The 23,828-nt window shown below is 36.6% G+C and overlaps 1 protein-coding gene across 2 annotated transcripts in view; it reads left to right on the top strand.

Annotated features, from left to right (window-relative positions):
• The window catches only part of dachc (dachshund c), a 67,931-nt gene that overhangs the window by 6,517 nt on the left and 37,586 nt on the right, over positions 1 to 23,828 (top strand). For both annotated transcript variants that reach the window (XM_081361661.1, XM_081361660.1), the window contains exons 2-3: positions 15,096 to 15,211; positions 19,458 to 19,580. In XM_081361661.1, the coding sequence (XP_081217787.1) occupies positions 15,096 to 15,211; positions 19,458 to 19,580 (239 nt within the window). The remainder of the gene's footprint in view (positions 1 to 15,095; positions 15,212 to 19,457; positions 19,581 to 23,828) is intronic.

Raw genomic sequence — 23,828 nt, 5'->3', positions numbered from 1 at the left:
TCTCTCATACACACGCTAGCGGTCTCCTCCTCCTCTCTCTCTCTCTCTCTCAGCTTGATGAGTTTTCCATGAAAGGGTTTTTCATTAATTCCACCTCAGGGAGTCTCTCTGTTCCGGCTCCCTCTGAAGCACATGGAAATCTAAAGTGTGTGTGTGTGTGTGTGTGTGTTTTTTCTGTTTGTACGTGGCCACCATGATGTTTTGACTCGGTCTGATTATTAACACACTGTTCTGGCTGTTTGATCATGAAGACTCTCACACAGACACACATTTCCGAGGATCTTGTTGAGGAGAGAGGATGATGGACAGAACACAAATGGTTCGTTAGTTTCCTGTGATTGCTTCATAATGGGACATTTTAAACATTGAATTACAGGAGTTTTACGATAATTTAATTCTGAAAAACACCTGCACACAGAATAACTGGAAGTGAAAGAAATAGTATGAGCTTCAGTGTATTCATTAGAAAGCTGCGGATCTATTTTTCCATATTACTGAACATAGGCTTATTGGAATAACATGCTACCTACAGTTTTACAAAACTCCAAAAACATGCCTATACAAATGAACATTAGAGGCAGTAAAAAAAAAACCATCACTTTTATTTATTTATTTTTTACACAAATTGTGATTACAGTTGCAGATTATTGATTAATGAATACTAATTTGAATGCAATATTCCTTGCACAATACTATATTATGACCTCAAAACACTATGACCATAATGCATGATTTGTAAACGAATACATTTTGACACGTGCATCACATAACCAGCACCATATGTATGGCTTTTCTGACTAAACTTGCTTGGGAGCTCACCTGATACAGCATTGCACTTGTGATGCTGAGCACTCTGGCACAAGTCCCATGAAACACCACTCATTATAAAAGAGACTTGTAGAAGCAAGCATTGTAGAAGCTGGATTTTTTTAGCAGTTCAGCCTCCAGAACAAAATTAAAACTGCCACGAGAACTCATCTGTCCTAGGCAAAGACGCGGAATGTAATAACAATTGCCTCTGCATCAGTATCGCTTGATGCGTTTGATTATGCACAGGCGAGCACCCAGTTTAAGTCCATGTTACAATAATAAAGTTATAGAATACAAACTTTATAATTTCAGAATTATGTTTCCACTCCAATTTTATTAATTTCTTTTAAATTGTGGCTGTCAGAAAAAAACTTGAGTTGATTTAATCAAAGATATATTAAATAAAGAAGAACAGTAAAAAAATATATAGGCCAATGAATATGTAATATGGTGCATATGTTTAGCAAAATGCTGTTCTTTTTCTAGCTGACTATCGAGTTTATGGTCACTGAATGGCTTTTCTGAGGTAAATGTAATATTATTGTTTACAAGCTTATTTATTGATGTCTTTCCACAGTTGAAACACTGATTGAGCGATTAGATGAGACATGATACTGATTTCAGTAAGTTGTACTGTATCTTTCAACTTTCTTCTGACGTTTGTTCATGTTTATTTCATGCTGTAACTAGTAAAGTGGAAGAGATGGTCCGTTAACATGCGCTTTACGCTGCCGCTTTGCTTGATCTGAGGCGCTACAGTGATCTGTCACACCACATTTACAGCTAAAACTGTATTTATTGTTTGAATTTCGTGTATCTAGAAATCAGTATTTTTACCTAGTCCTTTGTGTTGTTATATTTGCCTGTTCAGGCATAAAGGTCGTGCTTTAGTGGGCTTTGCTGTCACTGCGGGGGAAGGCTTTGTGTGGTGTTGAACATGAAAAGTGCAGCACAGTCTCTGTTCATCTGTTCTCTTCATGAATAAATAAATGCATAATCTAGCCCATATGATCGTCCTGTAAGTTCATAATTAAAAATAAATATGTGAACGAAAACAAAAGCTATTAAATGTCTTATCATTAAAATATGAAAATGAAACTGACGGGTAATAATAGATGATGATTTTTATGACCCTGCGTTTTTATGACACTGTCCGTCAAAATGATGTTCTAAAAAGGCGCCGCTCTAATTAAAATAAGTTAAACTTTTAAAAGACTCATCTCGAGACCTTTCGGTGGTGGAGGGATGCTGGGAAACTGTCACTGAACAGAGGGAAGTCTGCTGTTGTTACAAATATGTAGACACAGGAGAGGAAGATGGATGGTGAATAGTGATTTATTGATAACAAAGGTGCAGGGATGAGGTGAGCAGGATAGTGGAGTCCAAAGTGTGATCTTGGCGGAGACACAGAGGACAGGGAGATCGCTGGAGACAGGGGAAGAGTCCACATACAACAAACGAGGTCGGACAAAGAGCTGGGGTGAGGTGAGTGGGGTGAGGTGAATGTATATAGTGGCAGTGATGAGGGTGATGATGAGGTGCAGGTGTGTGTGATTAGAGATGACGTGCAGGTGGGAACAAAGGAGAGTGATTGGAAATGTTGTGAAGAGGATGGTGACTAGGTTGAACTGTAAAAAATGAACGTGATTTTAACAGTAAAAGACGGTAAAAATGCTACAGTGAAAAACTGTTAATTGGTTAACAGAAAGTTTCCTTACTATATACGGTAAATAACTGTGATAGATCTAATGGTACGTTTACTGTAAAATACCGTTAAATTTACATTTTTTGGAAGTGAAAACGAACAAGTCATTGTATAATTTACAGTGAAGAAACGTAAATTGATATTCCCACAATTCCCTGCGTGAACTTAACATTTGATGTATTTTTGTTGAAATAACTATGTTTCGTCATAGTTTTCTTCGTTTTTTTCTAATCAGTAGGGTTTTATGTTACATTTAATGTTGTTAAATGTTTATTGTATTTTTAAAATTTCATGTGTGTTACCATGATGGTGTTTAATGTTTGTGTGAATGATATTGTGCAGCTTCTATATATATATTAGTATTATTTTTTTTGTGGAAGAACTGCTTGTGATTGATAATGTGACTCTCATTACTGCTGTGATTGTTGGTTGACAGTGTATTACAATGGTACAAAACAGATATTAATACTTCAATAGGTTGGTAAATTAACATTATATCAGATAATGAAATACGGTTTATTACTGTAAATTTTAAGTTAAGTCGGTAAAACCTCAAATGTTGCTACCATATTTTTTACGGTAAATTTCTGGTAACCACAGCTGCCAGTTTTTTACCGTAAATGTAACAGAATTTTTTTACAGTGGCTAATTGAGTTGATTAACTGAATATGCTCCTCCCGTGTTAATTTGGTTAATTATCTGAATGTGCTACTCCCGAACTTTGTTAATAAAACATAATTTTGTACCTTTTACATTTTTGGCAAATTGGTGACAAATTTGTATTATCTCATTGACATGTTCTCATATGACCTGCTCATGCACCATTGAGGTTTAGATTTTGGGATGCAACTTCATCGAGAATTGGTATGAAATTGCAACTTTGTAAAATATTTATGTTTTCTCACAAGATCTGGTTGGGTCCAAATTGTGCTATGAACGAACATTGAGTGTGGCTTCTGTCATCAGTTCAGCAAGTGAGTGTGCAGCAGGAAAAAAAGGAAAAGCCAGAATGGTCACGTGGAGTTGTTCCGCAACAGACAGCCAATCATAAACTGGTTACCTTATTAAAAATGAATGCGCTTTGTACAGTCTCAGAAACTTCAGTTTCAGCATGTGAGGGTTAAACAGGTTATATAAAGTAATGAAGAGATATTATTATGATTAGTATATTTCAGAAGATTTGATAAAATCAGATCAGAATTACGCAGTGACCTTTCCACAGTGGACAAGTATTGAAGCAAGATACATGCTGTATTTCTTCATCAATGTTATTAATCTTGTAGATATGCAAATGGAAACATTAACTTTCAATTGTACAGTATGAAATCTCACGGTTACACCCAGAATTAATTACTAACCAAAGTTAAAGTATTAACAGTTGTACTAAGTTGTTCTAATTGTTGTACAGTTAGTATTAAAAATACCATGTTTGTTGTATAAATTCATCATCTGGAAACACTAGCCAAACTCATATGTGGATTTTGAAGCAATGGGAGTGACATCAGAGACTACCATGATTTTTAGTCAGAAGACGATTAATCTTTGCGCACTGTTTATAACATGACATGAATATGCCATGACTTAAACCCATAAGCCCATCAAGTTCATCTTTGGAACACAAATTAAGGCATTTTTAATATTCATAGTTTTTGTCCATCAATTAAAAGTCCACGAAACCAAAAGTTTTGCGCGTCAAAAGTAAAACATTGTCAAATTCATCTATGATTTAAAAGGTTTTGTCCAAGTCTTCTGAAGAGACACGGACATTTGATAAACAGATTCAATTTAGGCGGGAACAAACCTCATTGGATTACAGTATTATATATGATTATACGTGATTCATGTGGGTTACTTTAAAAAATATCTATACTTTTTGATGCTTGAAAGGTTTGGATTTTCAATGGATGGACAAAAATGATGTGAGAATAATAAAAATATCTTCACTTTTGTTCCAAACATGGGTTTGGAAGAACATGAGGGTGTGTAAATGATGACAGAATTTTCACTTTTTGGGGAAATATCCCTTTGAGCACAGAACAGCAGCCCAAAAAAAAAAAAAAAACTCTTTAGACATGTCCACAGCTGGCTGATTTGTAATTAGAAGTTGTAACTGCTTTCCTCTTTCTTATGAACGTCAGGCTCACCTAATAAATCATAAAATATTTGAAAAAACATTATGGGCCAGATTTACTAACAGCTTGCGCCAGCTCAAACAATCTTTTGGTGTTAAAAAACGTATTCACAAAAAAAAAAGGATTTACCGAAGACATGCAGTCGAAAATTAGCGCTGAAAAGACACAGACAGTTTTTTTGGCGGACCTTATTGCATATGCATTTGTAGGAGTTCCCCTTTCAGATGCAAAATTCATGGGAGGACAGTATTTAAATGAATCATGCAACGTAATTTACTAAGGTTTTCACTAGTCAATTTACTGGTATTTCGCCACTATTTAATGCCCAAAAAAGCATGTCTTAAACCAGACATGAATTGTTCTGCTCTTGGGAGATTGTGTTGGTCATTATGGAAATGATCCTGCTGTGTTCTTTTGTTTGCTTGTCATCAGTAGATCATGTGCAGAACTTTCCAGTCCCATCTGCACTTTTTAGGATTGCGCTCTCACGCTTGCCCTGTTTAGTAAATCTGGCCCTTAATGACATGTCCATGGTTAAATCTCAATGTTATCAGAGAAATTGTCATTCTTTTCCATACAGCTACTCTTGGTGAGTCTGCAAAGTGTTACAAAGCTTCATGATTAGGCAGTTTCACACCTCTGGCTTTGACTCTAATGAGATTCTTCAGTCAAAAATGTCAAAAACTAATTGAGATGTCCAGACTACAGACCATGGAGAGAACGTGGCGCAGCTACGGCTGTATCTAGATTCGTCAATCACTGCTCCGTTTAGAACAAGTCAAAAATCAACAACCAACACATTCTTAGTCTGTGCCGGTGTTTGTTTGTGATGTATCTAGGAAACGTGGCATGTAGAATGCAGCTGTTTGTGAAGTGCCATGGTGGGTAGGAGGCAAATAGTTGTATGCTCATTAAACTACAGTGGGTTAGGGGGCCAGGAAAGTGTGGGGACGACCGGAGACTCGAGTCAGAGAGAGAAAAAAGAGGGAAAACGCATGGCTTAAAGGAATATTCCTTCAGTACAAGTTAAGCTCAATAAGTCAGCATGTGTAGCATAATGTTAATACAAAAAATAATTTTGACTTATCCCTCCTTTTCTTTCAAAACAAAATACAAAAATCTGGATCACTGTGAGGAAGTTAATGGGGCCAATCTATAAACGTTTAAATACTGTTTCAAAAGTATAGCCACAAGATGTAAGCAATATACACAATTTTAGAGTAAAACACTTGCTGTGTAAATTATCAAAATTTTAACAACTTTGTAGGGTTATTATAGTTAATAACTATATATACATACTTGGAAGAAAACAGAAACTAATAAAAATGTCAAAAGCACAACTAAGTGCTAAAATTGTCACTAAAATGAAATGGAAAATGGAAAATATATTTTAAAAAAAATATTTGTATCTCAATGTTAATAAATAAAATTGCAACATCATGGCCGAGACAATTTAATGTATGAAAACCTACAAAGATTGTAAAAATGACGAGAAAAAATTGTAAGGGCTTTTAAAAAATTATAAGCTTCACATTTATTTTAAGCTTGTTATTTAAAGAGTTTTTGTGGCAAATGCAACATAATGCCACAAATGCTGACAAATGAGCTTAGCTTGTATTGAACCCAGAATAGTCTGTGCTGGTGAAGGGGTGTATCCATTTGTGGGAAAAAAGCTATGTATAAACATAGTGCATGGGAATGCTATGTTGTTGTAAACTCGCTTACTTTTTTCATTCTCTTTCTGGGTCTTTTTCTATCCCCTTAAAGGTAATGCTTCTTTAAGTAGAACAGGATAATGTAGCAGTAACATATAAAGGTTTTGCCTAAAGCTTCCTTTACGCCTGTGACCTGATTAGTGCAGAGAGGACAGAGGAAGGAAATTTTGCATCTCCCGAAAATATAGAGAACAGACGGAAATAGAGATGGAGAGATCACAGTGCTAAAAAAAAGAGACAGAATGGATACGGACGAGGAAAAGATTAACCTGTGTAATGGATGTGTCGATTTCACCTCATGTTTTTACACAACTGTTCTCAACCGAGGGTCTAAAGAAAGTGGCAGTACTTTCAAAAAGTCCCCGTGAGAAGGTAAAGTTAACACACACACCCGGCCCATATCTGCCAAAAAGCTACTGAGAGGGAGAAAAGCGAGTGATTTATATGCAAGTGTGTGAAAATGACTATTTTTGTTGTGGACTTTTATTGTATGAAGGACAAAAGGATGAGTGGAGAGGCAGTGGGATGTTAAATGACCTACATATGCACATAACACAGCTTAAATTATGTCCTATATAGAGGTGAGAATAGCTAAGATATTGTCAAATGGCAGATGTTATTGGCTTTGATTGCTCTTGATGCTCTTACCATAATGTTGTTCTGCTATGGAAACACACTCCATTCAGAACTCCAATAAACCTCTTGCATTCTAATCTAATGCAGTGGTTCTGTATATGCTAGTTTGACCTAAATGTGAAGAAATACAAGTATTTACCTTCTAATTTCTTGTTCATGGTTTAAAATTTGTTAAAGGTTGCAATTGTCTTTTCTTGCCTATTGTGATGTGTATATCCACGTGAAACGGCATCTCAAACAAGAAGAAAAGTAAGGTGGACTTGATTTGTCCATTGGGATCGTTGGATCATTTTGGTTTGCTATTGCTATTGCTGCAGGCAGGGCCGTACCTACTATTGAGGTCCCTAGTATTTTTTTGCGGTGTATATAATAAAGGTTGTGAAATAATTGCCTAATATTAACTCTACTTTGGGGCTGCAAGGATATTACACAACAACAAGATAACCAGGAGCTGCCTCAGCGGTCTAACACCGCTCGTCAATGTCAAAATGTTTGAGATGGCCATTCAAATCAAAGTAGGCAGGCTTTATGCGAATCCCAGCGCAAGGCTTCCGTTAAAGGGGTCATAAATTGAGAAATCAACTTTTCCTTGAGCTTTTGACATAAGAGGTCATCAGAGAAAGACTCGTTGTGGAATGTGCCTATGTATTAGATAGGTTAAAGACCGCCTCTGCAGAAGAAAATCAACGGCCGCTTCTTCATTGCAACTTTGGCCACGCCACTGGCGTGTTAGTGAGATGAGGAGGAAAGAGCGATACTGGATCACTGGACTAAAAATAACATTAACTACCAAAGGATCCTAATGCTAGGAATGTGGTTCAACAGTGTGAATGGCTCAGTTGAGCATTATTTATTTGTATTCGATCCCCCTTAGCAAGCTCAGTTTTGGGCTTAAAAATGATAAAACCCTGCGTACGGGCCTGATTGCAGGTTGTCCAGCCCTTGTGCCGGTGAACACGTCATCAGAGAACAGAAGACATGTGATTGCAAGTGGGAGGGGAAGTTATTTTGATTAAAGATTATGAGGGCACATTATTTAAAAATGATAATAATGGTGAGCACGGATAAATCATTTATGTTGAACACTGCAGTATTCCATCAAAAATAAGAATTGTCAATTTTGATTTTATGGTGACTTTTAAAAACATTGCTTTTTAGACAGCAAATACAAATTTTTGGTGTAATTCTCTCTCAGCGATTATTGAGAGAGACAGGACGAGGTGTGTTGTTTCTTCACTGAGATTCACTGGCCTCTCTGCTTTTTTGGGGGGGAATATGCCTTTTTATCTCCGCTTGGTAAATCCTAAAGTTCTTAAAGCATTAACACGAAGGAAATACTGGCTTATATAGGTCTTAAAATTCCTCTATAATCCAGATGAGCAGCTTTGTAACCCTCCCTCTGATGATAGGATGTCACCTGTCAGGTCCCTATTGGATTCTTCTGTAATGAGAGACAATAATAACAGCAAATTAAAGAGGAGCAAGAACCTGAACAGGCGAAATAGACTTTTACAATTAACCTTTTAACATCTGCCTGATATGAGATTGAAATGTTCCCTGGTTACAATATGATCAAATTGACCTGCGAACTTACTTAACTGAACTGAATTTTTGTCAAATAGAGAACAAGTTTAATTTATTCAGTTTGTTCATAAGCTAAACGCTTCATTGTTTTGTTAATAAAAAACTGCATTATCTTTCTTTGCAGGCTCGGTTTTGTTACTTGCCATATGGAATAGAATAGAATAGAATAGAATAGAATAGAATAGAATAGAATAGAATAGAATAGAATAGAATAGAATAGAATAGAATAGAATAGAATAGAATTGAATTGAATTGAATAGAATAGAATAGAATAGAATAGAATAGAATAGAATAGAATAGAATAGAATAGAACAGACAGCTTTTGTAACATTATACATTTCCTTACTGTCACATTTGATCAATTTGATGAATCCTTACTGAATAAAAGTGTCAATTTCGTTCTAAAAACAAGTTATTCTTACTGACCCCAAACTTTTGAACGGTATTGTATAAAGTCACAAAAGCTTTCTATTTCAGATAAATGCTGTTCTTTTGAACTTTCTATTCATCAAAGAACTGTTTTCAACATTGATAATCAGCATATTTGAATAATTTCTAAAGGATTATGTATCACTGAAGACTGGAGTAATGATGCTGAAATTTCAGCTTTGACATTACAATATACAGTATTCAAATAGAAAGCAGTTGTTTTAAACTGTAATACTATTTCACGATATTACCGTTTTTACTGCATTTACTGTATATTTACTGTTTTTACTTTTTTTGGATCAAATAAATGCTGCCTTGGTGAGCAAAACAGACTTCTTTTAAAAACATTTTATAGGTCTTACCGTTCCCAAACGTTTGAACTTTTTTACCGTTTCAGGCCCTATTTTGTACATTATTTGTGGAGAATGTCACGGTATTCATTGGGAATTCTCTCAAAACTAGTTGAACTTCAGCTTAGTCTGACATGTTTTTAAATGACCTTATGAAATGACCTTACACAAAAGCAAGACATGTTGGTGTAATGGTTCACTTCATAGGGTACATATTTACTAACATACAAGTCAACAAAATGAGTCCATTACAATCATCCTTTGCTCACCATCTCATGTGTGTTTCCATTAAGTTCCTTTCATTACGTTTATTAGGTTTTCCAGAATATACATTTTTCGCAGACTTTCTCATCAACACATTAAAGTGTGTTTATATGATCCTCTGATTAGTGTTTAATATAAACTGATAGACTCTCAAGCTCTTGAGCTTTGTAAATTAAATGTAATTTCATCAATAATTTTTTGTTGTAATTGTGAGTATAATCTGTTATGAGTATGAGTTTGTATTTATAATGTAAACAGGCTTGTAAAAGCAAGCTGGCTTGCTGATATATCAAAGAGAACATTACTGTAACACACACAATCTTAACTGACTCACTGACTGATCTTCTTGAAGTATGTTGGTGTGGTTGTTTGTGTGTGAATGTGTATGTCTGTTTGAGGAAGCAGTCTGTTTGTAAAATGTTTACAGTACTGCTTTTTTCCATTCCTGTTATTTCCTGTGCATGTGGATATTTGTGTGTGCACGTACATGCTTTGGGAACAAGAATGCTGAAGTGTCTGTCTGAGTGTGCGTGTTGTGTGTGTGTGTGTGTGTGTGTGTGTGTGTGTATGGGACAGATGTAAGGTCTCTGTCTGTCTTTTTCTCTCTCCTTCTTTCTTCGTCCCCCCGCAGGGGCCACAACACTTATTTACATTTCATTCATCACAGAGAGCCGCAGATTGAAACACAAACAGTGGACTATTTGGGTTCAGTCTTTCACTGCGATAAGAGCTCCGATTACGCCCCATCATGAAGGAACTTCCTGTTTGAGCCCAGAATAAAGGATGTTTGCTCTTATCCTTTCCGTTAGGCTTTTTTCATCAAAGAGCATTTCCATCTAAATGTTTTCTCATTTGTTTCAAGTTGTCTTCAATTCATATTAGCTCATATGTAAAGTGTAATTTGTGTCACATTTATATAATGCAGATTGTTTCAAAGCAGCTTCAAAAAAAAAAATAGCATCAATTATGAAGCAAATTCAGCGTCAGCCGTAAAGCACCTCCAGAAGACAACAGTTATTATTCACTCTGAGCCAGTTCAATGTTGATTCAGTTCAGTTCAATAACTGTCAATCTTGCGACTTCAAAGACATCTCTATAGAATACAGTAATGCCTTTATTTGGCTCAATTTAGTTCAGTGTTGATTCAATTCAGTTTAATACATATTTCAATGTTGTAAACTTTCAGAGTCAGACAATAGTGTCATTATCCAGTGTCATTTACTTGAATACAGTTAAAGATGTGTTCTCATCTGATAGAGTCAGTGCAGTCAAGTTATTGATATTACTGATTATAAATTGTCCTTTAAACCCCACCTGAGCAAGACCAAGGCGACACTTATAAAACTAGCTAAACACCTTCCATAATGCAAAAGGAGTGTCTTAAACTCTTGATTTAAACTCTCTTCTTAAACTCTTGATTAGGTTTTTAATGCTAAAACAGGAGAATATGTAAACTTATTTGACAAATCCATTATTTATAAATCTCCACCTGATAAAATTCACTTGTCAGAAAGAGACCGTCTCTGCTAATGGGTGGACACACACACACACACACACACACACACACACACACACACACACACACACACACACACACACACACACACGCACGCAGTCTTTTTCTTTGCTTCATTAACCCTGAATATTAATATGGTTCTCATTCTTTTTTGATTTGTTTGTTTTCTCCAGCATATCCAGAGCAACAGCTTTATAGTGAAACGGGTAGTTATTATTGAGAGAATGGACTAAGGTATATGTCTCTTTTAGTTCCTTTTTTTTTCAGTTTTTCTGTAATCTAATGTAATTTGTTTCCTCTCTGAAATACTGTACCTCCTGCTTTGACCGCCCTCTCTTATCTCTTATCTGCGTTGTGGACACAGATCAGTACCTATTTACAGCTTCAATTGGACATAATTGAAAAGTACATCTGAATGTTTGTCAGTGGAAAACAGGAGAATTAGACCCCCCCCCCCCTTTTGTTTGTGTGGCAATGGGCAGCCCAGAGGGGGTTGTGCCCCTTTCACACCCCAGTAATTGATGAATTGTATGTGGTATGCAAATGAGAATCCATAAATCTTATGAATGACAGCTTAATTTATGTGAGCCTTAATGAATGCAGGATTAGATTTTAATTAAATGTCCTCAAAGGCACCCTGAGTTGTACGTTGCATTTTTGTTCTCTCTCTCTCTCTCTCTCTCTCTCTCTCTCTCTCTCTCTCTCTCTCTCTCTCTCTCTCTCTCTCTCTCTCTCTCTCTCTCTGACTAACTCTTTCATAGACTACCGTGTTAATCTTAAGTCTTGTTTCCTGTGCACATCTGTCCTCTCAAATGAAGTATCCAGAAAAATCGCAGTGATAAAAAAACTCTTAATTTGGCGAACGGAAGGGGGTCGTAGTTAATGAACCATACAGGGAGAGAGAGAGTTAAAATGGTGCCTTATCTCCTGATCTCTCTTTGAATTTCTTGAGTCATTTCCGCTGCACGGCTTAACCGCATTTAATCTGATTCCATCAGTATCAGTTTAATTAAAATATCGCCCCATTAGGAATTATTAAAAATGTCAGCCTGTTAGGCATTCAGCATGGCTGTTGGAAGAGAGAAGACAGTCCTTCACCAGAACTGCGTCATTAGCACTAACGTTTTAGCACGTCTCTCAGAGTTTGCTGTTATTGTAAACGGAATCAGAAGATGATTGTGTTTGCGCAGATAAGTGCGTGTGTTTTTTGGTCGAGTTTGCCTAAAACATGAAACCGTGTGGGTTTCAACTGGTTGTTTGTAAAGAGGAAAACTAAGACCACAGAAGGAAAAGACCAGAATGAAAATCCACCTGGATCTCATATCTGGAATCATAGATGGGATGGGTTTGTATGTAAGTGTGTGAAAGTTCATGAGAGAAAGAAGTGCAATAGGATGAGCTGAAATAATATTCCGTTCATGTCACGTTGTTGTCATTTGGGTCAAGGCAAATAATAGTGCCCATGATAAAGAAAAGGAAAAATCTTGCCAAATTCTTTGAAATAACATTCATGTTATTTCATATGGTTTTAAAAAAAAAACTTTTATGCCATTTAAAAAAAGTTAATTTAATGACAAAAAATGTCAGTTGGTATAACCAATACAAAAAAGTTTTTTTTTTAATGAATACTTAAATATCATTAAGATTTTGTAGAGTTGTATCACATTTTACAATCTGAAAAAAACCTTACTGACCTTGTCACACGGTCTCTGTGATATCAGTCTCAGTGTTTTTTTTCCAAAATATATATTTTTATTATTATTGTAAAATGGCAATCTCTACTTAAGATTATTTGCTTTTATTTGTTTGCTATTTGCTGATATTAGGACAGTATCCCAACAAACAAAAATATGTTCTAAGAATGTTTTGCTAATGTTCATATTAAGTTATGAAAACATTATTTCTGAATCTTTCCCTCCATTTTTTTTTCATGTTTTAAAAATGGTTATGTGAGTGTTAAGAAAACATTCCATTTTAGTATTTTGAAAAAATTATGGGAATGTTACTGTGGGAATGAAACAAATAATAACATTTAAACATTTTTAACATCCAACTTAAACTTTTGAGAAAAAAACAAACATTCCATGAACAATAAGTAGACCAGATAACTTTGAATTAACATTACTGAATGAATGTTTGTCCATAACTTTGTGAAAACCTTGCCAGAACATTAGCCACATTTCTGAGAACATTCCCTGTCACAGGGCATTTTTTAACCTTGGCAATAAAAAGCAATTTTATTTCAGAAATGCAAAACATTTAATTATAGATGAGGTGTGATCAAGTTATTATATGTGTGAATTTAATTTTAACCTATTTTAAAATAAATGAATAGATCCAGACAAAAATGAGCATCATGTCTGGCCCATTTTCATCTGTGTGTACAACAGCAGTCATCATCTGCATCATCTCTCTCTCTCTCTCTCTCTCTCTCTCTCTCTCTCTCTCTCTCTCTCTCTCTCTCTCTCTCTCTCTCTCTCTCTCTCTCTCTCTCTCTCTCTCTCTCTCTCTCTCACACACACACACACACACACACACACACACACACACACACACACACACAGAGAGAGAGAGAGAGAGAGAGAGAGAGAGAGAGAGAGAGAGAGAAGAGAGAGGAGAGAGAGAGAGAGAGAGTGTGTGTGTGTGTGTGTGTGTGTGTGTGTGTGTAGAGTGAGAGAACGGGGTGAGAAATAAACCTGTGATAATCCTCTCCCATTTCAAAGGTCAGGCGCTGTGATAAAATAGCTATTTTGTTCATTTATTTACTCTCTGCAGTGGACAGATAAAGAAACACTACAATTAGGGAATTGAGAGTGGGAAATTTTAAAAGGGCAAACGTTGGGGACTTTAATATTTTATGAAGGATGATTGGCGCTCACAAGCACTGGGGGAGGTGTGAGCGGAGGCTCTGTGTGAAATAGAGGATTTTTTTTCCCCTAGAATGCTCAGCTAAATGATAAAGTTTTTTTTTTTTCTTACAGTCTTTCCATTAAAGGTTTCCCTAAAATCGGACTCCCGCTTCAGCCGGTAAAGATAGAGAGGGTCAGAGCAATCAAAAGTGCAAGTGAAAATCGTCCATAACCTACTTCCCATTTAGACTCAATTAGGTAAACCTGGTTGTCTATATAAACACCACAAGTAAAATCAGATGTTATTTGTGTGTGCTAGAGAGCCGTGGCTGATTTTGGCACATGTACTGTAAACTCAACAAATTTAAATTGCACATGAATGCACAAGAGCAGGTAACAAGGTGTGCAGCATGCATTATACATGAGCAAAAAATCGGCTGATTATGGAAAAGGGAGATGAGTCTACTGTGTGATCTAATTAGAGAGAGAGAGAGAGAGAGAGAAAAGAGAAGGGAGGGGGTACAAGAGATGGCAGAAAAAAGACTGTCCTTGAGAGTATTTACTGACGCATGCTAGTATGCATAGTAGATTAGTTCAGCTCTGAACAGAAACGGATGTGTGAGTGTGTGCTAATCATACCTTTTTTTTAAAGAAATAGTTAGTTAAATAGCTAGTTGTCACTTTTTCAGTAGCCATTCAGAGCGGGCCAATTTGTGTATTTATAAACATATATGTATTGGCTACAAAAAAGCTGTTCTTCCATTATTGTTAGGGAGTAAAAATATAGTTAATTGAATAGAAGTTGACATTTGTGACAGCATGCTCTGTATGGAGTGGAACAACCTATTATCAGCTTTTCAGCAGAATCTAAACAGGACAACTAGCAACTATCCTCAGACCTACTTGGTAGTTTCTAATCATTCTTTACCATGTCTACTCTTCAAGTGAGTGACATGATGCAGTAAAACTACAGCATTCCCATTATAATCAACAAAACTGTCTACACTGCAACTTGTAATGTGCAAGCAGTGCATTGGCTTCTAGATGGGCTGTTACATGTAACCAAAATAAAATGCTTGTCTGACATTGTGTGTTCATCTTTCAGCTCCAGACCTGGCAGACCTCCCAAACGGACCCAGAGCGTGACGTCGCCCGACAGCCCTCACGTCCTGCCCCACTCTGTCTCTGGACTCATGTCCTCAGGAATGATGTCTCACACTGGTAAGAAAATGAGGAAATGCTCCTACCTCACTGTTACAGCCAGAACAAATAAATATCATTCCTTCAAAAATGAGAAAAGCAGGATTCATAATTAAAAGTGAAAGGAGAATAGCAAAATGAAGAAGTCAATTAATTGTTTAGATGAAGACGTGTCCTAACCAGATGCAACACAGTCAAATTCCGGCGGCAAGCAATTTGTCTGTTTACAACAGATGCGAAAAGGCTACAAGACACAACAAAATCAATCACAAATCGCAGCCAATTAGAAGAATCAGAATCTTCCCAGTAAGCACACTGCTGTCTCCTACTTGCAACAAATAATCAAATTCATTTAAAAAATTAGTCACGTTAACATTATTCAAAATACAAACTTAGTGATTGATACAATCCTTTTCATAGAATGCACTTGTTTGTTCACAAAATGTTCTCAGTTTGAACTTTATTGTTTCTTATCTTCAAAATCTGAGGTTAATTATTCATTGTCTCTTTCAATATGGCTAAGTCATGTTGGACTTTAATATCCATAATAGTCTAATTAAAACAATTTTAGTATTGTACAAAACATACAAGTAATTGAGATGACCTCTCAAAAAAAATGTACCCCAGTCGTGTATTGCTGCCATTTCTGGTTAGGACAAAAACTCTGATTAACAAGGAAAATATGCATTTTATCGCATATTGCGTCGTCAATTCGCATGTAGTTTGGCCACAGCTTTTGTGTCTGTCACAGGCATCTTTAGAGAGGCTGAAATAGGAAATACAGAGATTTATGTTTAGCTAGAGAATCAATCTACAATTGGCATACCATTTTCTCAGCGTGTTAAACACACAAGTATTTTAAAATAAAGCTAACTTTAGTTCTCAGCCCCTTCTTTTATTTGCCTTTTTAATTCAGCTGCTTGAAATTATGTTTATTGTTACAAACCAGTTGCAGCCTGTTATGCTTCTGTGTCATTCGCTTTAAACAGCACTTTTCTGAAGTGACGCAAATAAACAATCTGACTCACGCTGTGCTTTGGAAAAGCCCAAAGCCAACAAAACACAGCTATTGTTTCCACACTCACAATGCAGGTTTGCCCGAGGTAGCATGTAACCTCATCTTGCCAACTCTAATTTGCCCTTTATTGTGTTGTGATATTATGATAAAAACCTATTAGATTTAGCCTGGAGATATGTTCACCTCTGCCTCTGTGGTGTCAGCTCTCCTCTTGTTCACGAGAGTGTCGTTTAAAGCATCACAAATTCTGTCCATTCTGCATGTGAAGCTAAATGAACAATTGCTGCCCGACTTCTAAGCTGCCCTTCTCTTTGAGTATGTGCGCGTACTCAGTCTGCTCATTACGCCTTCTCAAAGAGTACCCCAGAAAGGGCCGCACATTTGTACTCGTTTAGAAAGAGCAGGTGATGGAGAAAGAAAGAAAATGCTCAACAGCACAGGCCTCTTTTATCTTCGGCAGAGGTCACACTATCAATGTCAGCCACAGAGATGGAAACTCAAAGGCCACTAGGGAGATAGAGAGAAAGAGAGAGAGAGGACAGTTTTTTCCCTCTTTGAGTGAATTGCAGACCGAGAGTGGGGAATGCTTTGATATCGTCCTCTTCACAGGCTGAATAGGGACCTTGGCTTTCATGCTCTGATCTTGACATTTAGTGAAAGCATTTGGAGAGCAACTGAGAGAGTGAGAAAAAAAACACCCCACTCCTAAAGCTCACTGCCAGAGCTTGCCTCATATTTGCACATAACTGTTGTGCATTGCAGCCAAATGCCAGCTAGCCAAAGTTACATTTCGGAGCGGTTTGCCCAGACTAGAGCGCTGATTTTAAAAGGATGGATTTTAAACGTGTCAGAACTTTTACAAAGGCAGTGTTTGAGCAACCACATCTTACCAGAAAGTGTATAGCTTCCAAATTGTGTTCGTACAACAGCGTAGTGTACCAACAACATACAATACTGTTTGTGTGAATAAGTCAAGCCAACGGTGTTGCAACGTTATTTAATAAATGAATCAGGCTATGGGGGAGCACTTTATTTTACAGTCCTGTTCCGCATGTGCATACTTATTATAGCAATTACTATAACTGGGTAATAATTTGGTACTAACCCTGAACCTACCCCTAAACCTAACCTCAACCCATACACGTACTGTAAAATAAAGTGTAACCGAGCTAAGACGTGTTACCTTAAAGGTTGTATCAGCGATTTCAGGCCCAAAAAAGGCCCAAACATAAATGATCACATTCATCTAGTCTTTCCTAACGATCCGCTAGCTGCCCGCCCCATAATCAGGTCGTCAAAAAAACGCGTCTCTGTAGGCAGCCTAGGCTCTGAGATCTGCACACAAAAACAATTGGGTTCACCAACCACCGACAGGGGGTGGGTGTTGTGAGGTTTTGCAAAACCTCACAGCACCCACCCCCTGTCAGTGATTGGCTGGAACACTATTTATTTTGGTTTTGAGTTGTTGGTGAACCCAATTGTTTTTGTGTGCAGAAAAAACAGCACATTTGGGTTGTGCTCAAACCACAAAACTAGAGGTTGCATTTCTGATACAAAACAGGGACTAGATCTTTAAAAAAAAATGTAGATGGCACTACTTATATCTCTTTTTTTAACTGGTCTCCAGTTTCACAAGTCCAAGGATGAGGAAGAAGGTACAAATAATGACATTCTTTATTAAACATAAGCCAACTACTTGAAACAATACCGGACCGGCTACGTTTAGCCTACATTAATCCGGATACATTTGAAAACGGCGTTTAAAAACGCTCTCAGTCCACACTAGTGTTTTTAGGCGTTTTCCGACGTTTCAGTGTGGATGAGAACGTTTTGGAAACCGCCTGAACGCACTAATTTCACCTTGCTGCGCATGCGTAAAACCTCAAAAAAGCTCACTGAGATGGAAAAATACAGACGGAAAAATAAATAATTAAGTTATCGCGCAATTCTTCTGACTGGATCATTTTATTTAGCAAAATATCTCACCATTCCACCACGCGTCCAGGTCGCACTCAGTCACCATATGTTTGGTCTAAAACGCGACTGTTCTCATGTAGGACAGCAAATGTGAGTACATTTTCGGTCATCTTTGCAGGACTGTGATATGAAGAGTATGCAAAGTAACATATTTTAGCAACAGTGTGAAAGTGAATAGCACATAACAGGCACAATACCGTTATAAACATGAATATCTATTAGGCTTGTTAGACTTCATGCAGCTCTGCGCAGACCGATCGGCGGCCGACTTGAAGCAGTGCATTCCGGTTAGAAAGTTTGTCCGACTTGAGACAGCACCGATGCCACGTGACTGTGACGTATGCCATCAAAGTGAACGAACGGCAAATGAAAATGTATTAGTGTGGACAGGTGAGGAGCTTTAACATACATGGTGATTAACTAAATAATTAACAGCTGTGATGATTAAATGAACAGGTAACTTATTATGGCGGGAAAAAAGGAGAACACAAGAACGTATGCAAACAGGTGATTAAACAGACTGATAGAAAACCAAACCAAAACTAAGCATAACTGTGGGGGGCTATATTGAAGTGATCTCAATCTAACTTAGACTTACTGAGATCTTTTTAAAGCTAGTGGAAGAGGAAAGAGACGAGTAGCAGTCTGAGTTGCGTAAAAGCAGCTCTCTGTGCAATGAAGGGAAGCTAATCTTCTAATTTTAATTGAATTATAACATGTGTGCACTGGGGGCAAAGTTACACACACACACACATACACACACAGTTAACAAGGGGTATTGGAGACTTGTGACAATGGGCAGGTGCCAGGCAGCTTGAATTATCAGCGCATGACAGGGGAAGCAGATCTCCACTTGAACAGATCCAGGACCTGCTGCCCAAAGCTGGTGTCTGATGTTAGTTAGACAGAGATACGTAGTTTGACTGACTGTAGAACAGTGATGTGAGTGTGATTGTAGCTTTGGGATGACGCTGTTGGTAATAATAGACCTGTTGTTATCATCTAATGTTACAGTGCCAGTGTATTCTTCTGTTAAATTCAATTATAGGATGTGAAATATTCATAATTGCTTTCACAAACGCATTTGAATGAAGCACGTTTATGGAAAAGCAGTGAGGTGAATCTGTTAACAATTATTCATATTCACATATTCTCACAAGATTTAGGGAACTGAAGCGATATAATTTTTTTAAATTTTTTTTTGGAAAAGGCTAAGAAAACGGAATGATTGTGAATTAACACTCTTTTTCTTTCTCATTAATACTCTGACAGGCCTAACAGCTGCCACACTTGCTGAAGCCATGAAGAAGAAGATCAAATTGGAGGTGATGAATAGTTACCATGGCAATAATCACGGGGCAGATTCTGAGAATGGTGACATCACCTCCAGCATGGGTAAGTGTCAGTTCCCTTCTTAATGAGATGCTCACATGTCAAGCCATTCCAAATGTTCAGACCCTACAAAGTCTGGCCCAGTACTAAATGTGTGAAAAAATTATTTGTATCAGTTTTATTATTCAATTTTAAAGTAACACGCTGTCTGAAATGTTGTATTGCTAGTGCTTCTCATGTTGTTGCCTACTTAAGTTGAATTGCTTGTTGTGTTCCTCATTTGTAAGTCACTTTAGATAAATGTGTCTGCTAAATGAACACATGTAAGTGTAAATCAGGGTTGGAAATTAACTGGGGCTTGGGGGAAAAAATGGCACCAAAATGAAGTTAAATGCCACCATGACTCCAATATGCAGGTCCACCACTACTCTACTGTCCAGGCCCGTGAACGGGGAGAAGATCTGGATCATGGCCTGGATAGTGGAGCAGTGGCGGACCTGCATCATGGAGTCTTGGAGGACCTGGACTATGAAGCAATAGCAGGCCGGGTCTGTGGAGTAGTGGAGGGCCAAGCTCCTCATCCGCTTTTATTTATAGAAATAAAACCAAAACTAGACACGATACCTTGATCTCAAGTTTAACCTACTTGCTCAATGATCCAATCGCCCACTAGAAGGAAAGATTATCAGACCACAGCTTCAGCATGGAATATAGCACAAATGGATTAGTTCTATGCTACATTTATGTTGCAAGCTTGATTTTTTTCAAGCTTGAAATCTCCACTCCCCTTCTCATTGAAGTAAATAGAAAAGAATGACCAGTACATTATTAATAATTTTCTCGTTTTGTGTTTCACAGAAGAAAATACAGGTTTGGAATGTCATGTGGCTGAGAAAGTGGTGATAAGTATTAGAGGTCTGTGTGAATTTAGTCTGTGTCTTGAGTATAAAGGCCCTAATATACTTGTGGCAAACTTTTTCAGCAAAGTTCATTTACCAGCACAAATGTTTTTTTTTTTTCAAAAAGTTGCAATTTCAAACTTTCAAAAGAAATTTGTTTGAAATAATGGCTCATTAGTCGTTCACTGATTTTGCTAAGTATATCGGAGCAGTTTTCATGCAACATTTGTTATTTCATATAGTTTAAAGTAGATCATTTATGTGTAATTTCTGCACCAGAAAGGCAAACTGCCTCAGTAATGATTGTTTTCAGGCAGGTTTTCCAAACACTCCCCTTTCTTTCATTGGTTGGACCAACAAGTAGTCCCGTCCCAAACTCATTGTCATTGGTTGAGCCAGTGGCGCTATGTTGGGCAACTCAAACATACAGATCTACGTGAAAGAAGCTCAGGACCACAGTATTTACATTTTTAAAACCAACTTAGTAGAACACAATGCTTAAAAATAGCTAGATCTGCACATTAAACTTGGATTGGAAGTATTTAAAAGTAAAAAAAAAAGAAAATATAGCTGCGAGCAGCGATTACGGGCCCAAGCCGGTGGCACCGCAACCCCGGTGCCTTTAGTTACCTAAAGGCACCGGGGTGGCGGTACCACCGGCTTGGGCCCTCCATCGCTGCTCGCAGCTATATTTATATATATATATATATATATATATATATATATATATATATATACATACATACATACATACACACACATACATATATATGTATATATATATATATATATATATATATATATATATATATATATATATATATATATATATATATATATATATATATATATTATTGTTTAAAAGTTTGGGGTCAGTAAGATTTTTAATGTTTTTAGGAGAAGTCTCTTCTGCTCACCAAGGCTGCATTTATTGATTAAAAATACAAACAAAAACAGTAATATTGTGAAGTATTATTCCAATTTAAAACAGCTGTTTTCAATTTTTAAATATTTTACATAGTAATTCATTTCTGTGATCAAAGTTGAGTTTTCAGCATCATTACTCCAGTCTTCAGTGTCACATGATCCTTCAGAAATCATACTAATATGATGATTGATGCTCAATAAATATTCATTATTATTTTCAATGTTGAAAACAGTTGTGTACAGATTTTTTTTTTCAAAATGCTTTGATGAATGTAAAGTTCAAAAGAACAGCATATATTTCAAATATATATATTTTTAACATTATAAATGTCTTTACTGTAACTGTTGATCAGTTTAACTCATCCTTCATAAATAAAAGTACTGATTTATTTTATTTATTTCCCCCAAAAATAAAATTTTAATTATTAGCCTACTAACCCAAAACTTTTGAGCGGTAGTGTTTAACGTTACAAAAGCTTTAGATTTCAGATAAATGCTGTTCTTTTGAACTTTCTATTCATCAAAGACTGTACACAACTGTTTTCGACATTTAAAATAATAATGAATGTTTCTTGAGTATCAATCATCATATTAGAATAATTTCTGAAGGATCATGTGACAGTGACGACTGGAGTAATGATGCTGAAAACTCAGCTTTGATCACAGGAATAAATAACAGTTTAAAATATATTAAAATAGAAAGCAGCTCTTTTAAATTGGAATAATATTTTACAATATTACTGTTTTTGTTTGTATTTTTAATCAAATAAATGCAGCCTTGGTGAGCAGAAGAAACTTCACGCACGTCCGCTTAGAGTTCCGCCTTTTGCCTTCCGTCAATATTACGTTATTAGAAAAATATTTTTTTAGAGAATCGATTTTTTGACATTTGTGAATCGATTCAGAATCGTCCACGTCCGCATCGCGATGCATCTAAGAATAAATTTTTTCTCCCACCCCTAGATTTCATACAACAGGTTAATAAACAGTTACAATTAAGTCACTTACATTCAATGTTGTCAATTCAATGTTGACTGTTTTTGTTCTGTTTCAGCAGCGAAAATAGTTAAACAAAGATCACGGCAGAACCATCACGTGTTTTCTCATAACTGAACGATTCAGCATTTTTAACGAATCGGTTGACTCAAAGATTGAATGATCAATCCATAAACATCTGTCTTAATCATGATCGACTCATTCGAACGAATCGTTTGAACGAATGAATCAATGACTCGCTTATTAAGATGGATGCCTGGCGACACCTAATGGCGGTTTAGTGTTGTTTAAAAGCATCATTCTTTCCCACATGTGTGTGATTTGTGTGTGCAACATTATCATTATTTTTCTTACACTATTATATTAGCGATTTAAAAGCACCCACTCGTGTCACACGTCGATTAACCGGTGGGAAAATATCCTCAGACACATACCTAATACATGTATATTTAAATACAATATTGGCCTACCTGGTAAAAAGTTTTATATACTATTTTGATGTCCTTTTGGACACAAGAGGGCAGTATAGCCCTATGTTTGCTTTTTTGTTGAACCAAATAGCACTAAATAGCCTGTTTTAACTTTTTCATTCTTCTTGAATTGCAACAACAGAATAAAATGGGTTTAGTTGTGATATTTGTATACATTTATATAGAAATAAATGGTATATAATTACATTTTTAGAAGATTTTTAGTGTTTTCTTTTTGGACATTATTTAATCCCTCGCCATAGCAAAACCGTTTGAGATATTTATTATCCATTCACAATTTAGCATATTTAATGTAGTTTCATCATGTTGAAAAAGTTTGGTACGAATAAAAAAAATAGTTTAAGAGGAGTGGCTAAAAATTCAGAGGCTGATTTTGCAAAAAAATCCACATTCAGACCAAAATATCTGACTTCCTGATGGCCAGAGCTATTGAATGTAAATTAGAAAGTTGTCCGGCTTGATGAGAACAATATACAAACAATTTTTTCTTTACTGTAGTTAAAACTAACCCCCCCACTTTTGTCAAAAGCATGTTGAAAGTGACACACTTCCTGCTGCCAGTTGGTGGCGCTATAACTTTGACTCACAATAGCTACATCCATCTGATCAGCCTCTTACCACGAACACACTGCTGAAGTTTCATCAAGATCAGTTAATGTATGCAGAAGTTATTCCACTTCCGTGTTTCTCTTTTCTCGCCATAAATTCGATTCCTCGCCACAGCCAAACCGTTCGAGATATCAAAAATCCTTCCGCAATTTAGCATCCTCAATGTCTTGACTACATCCACACCGAGTTTGAAGGGGGCACGGTGAATTTTCTAGGAGGAGTATTTCACATTCCACAGCAAGCGTTTTCCAAACAACCCATAATAGCCGACTTCCTGTTGGGCTGGCGTAAAACTTGACGGGGGTAAAGTTGTTCGGCCCGATGAGATCTATATGTGTACCGAGTTTCATATTAATTCATGCGAGCGTGTTTGATATATGGATCAAGTT

Source organism: Scardinius erythrophthalmus (genome assembly GCF_964197995.2).
Source record: "Scardinius erythrophthalmus genome assembly, chromosome: 3".
NCBI classification, from domain to species: Eukaryota; Metazoa; Chordata; class Actinopteri; order Cypriniformes; family Leuciscidae; genus Scardinius; species Scardinius erythrophthalmus.
Note: the sequence above shows the minus strand (reverse complement) of the source record. Positions and strands in the feature narration are given on the sequence as shown.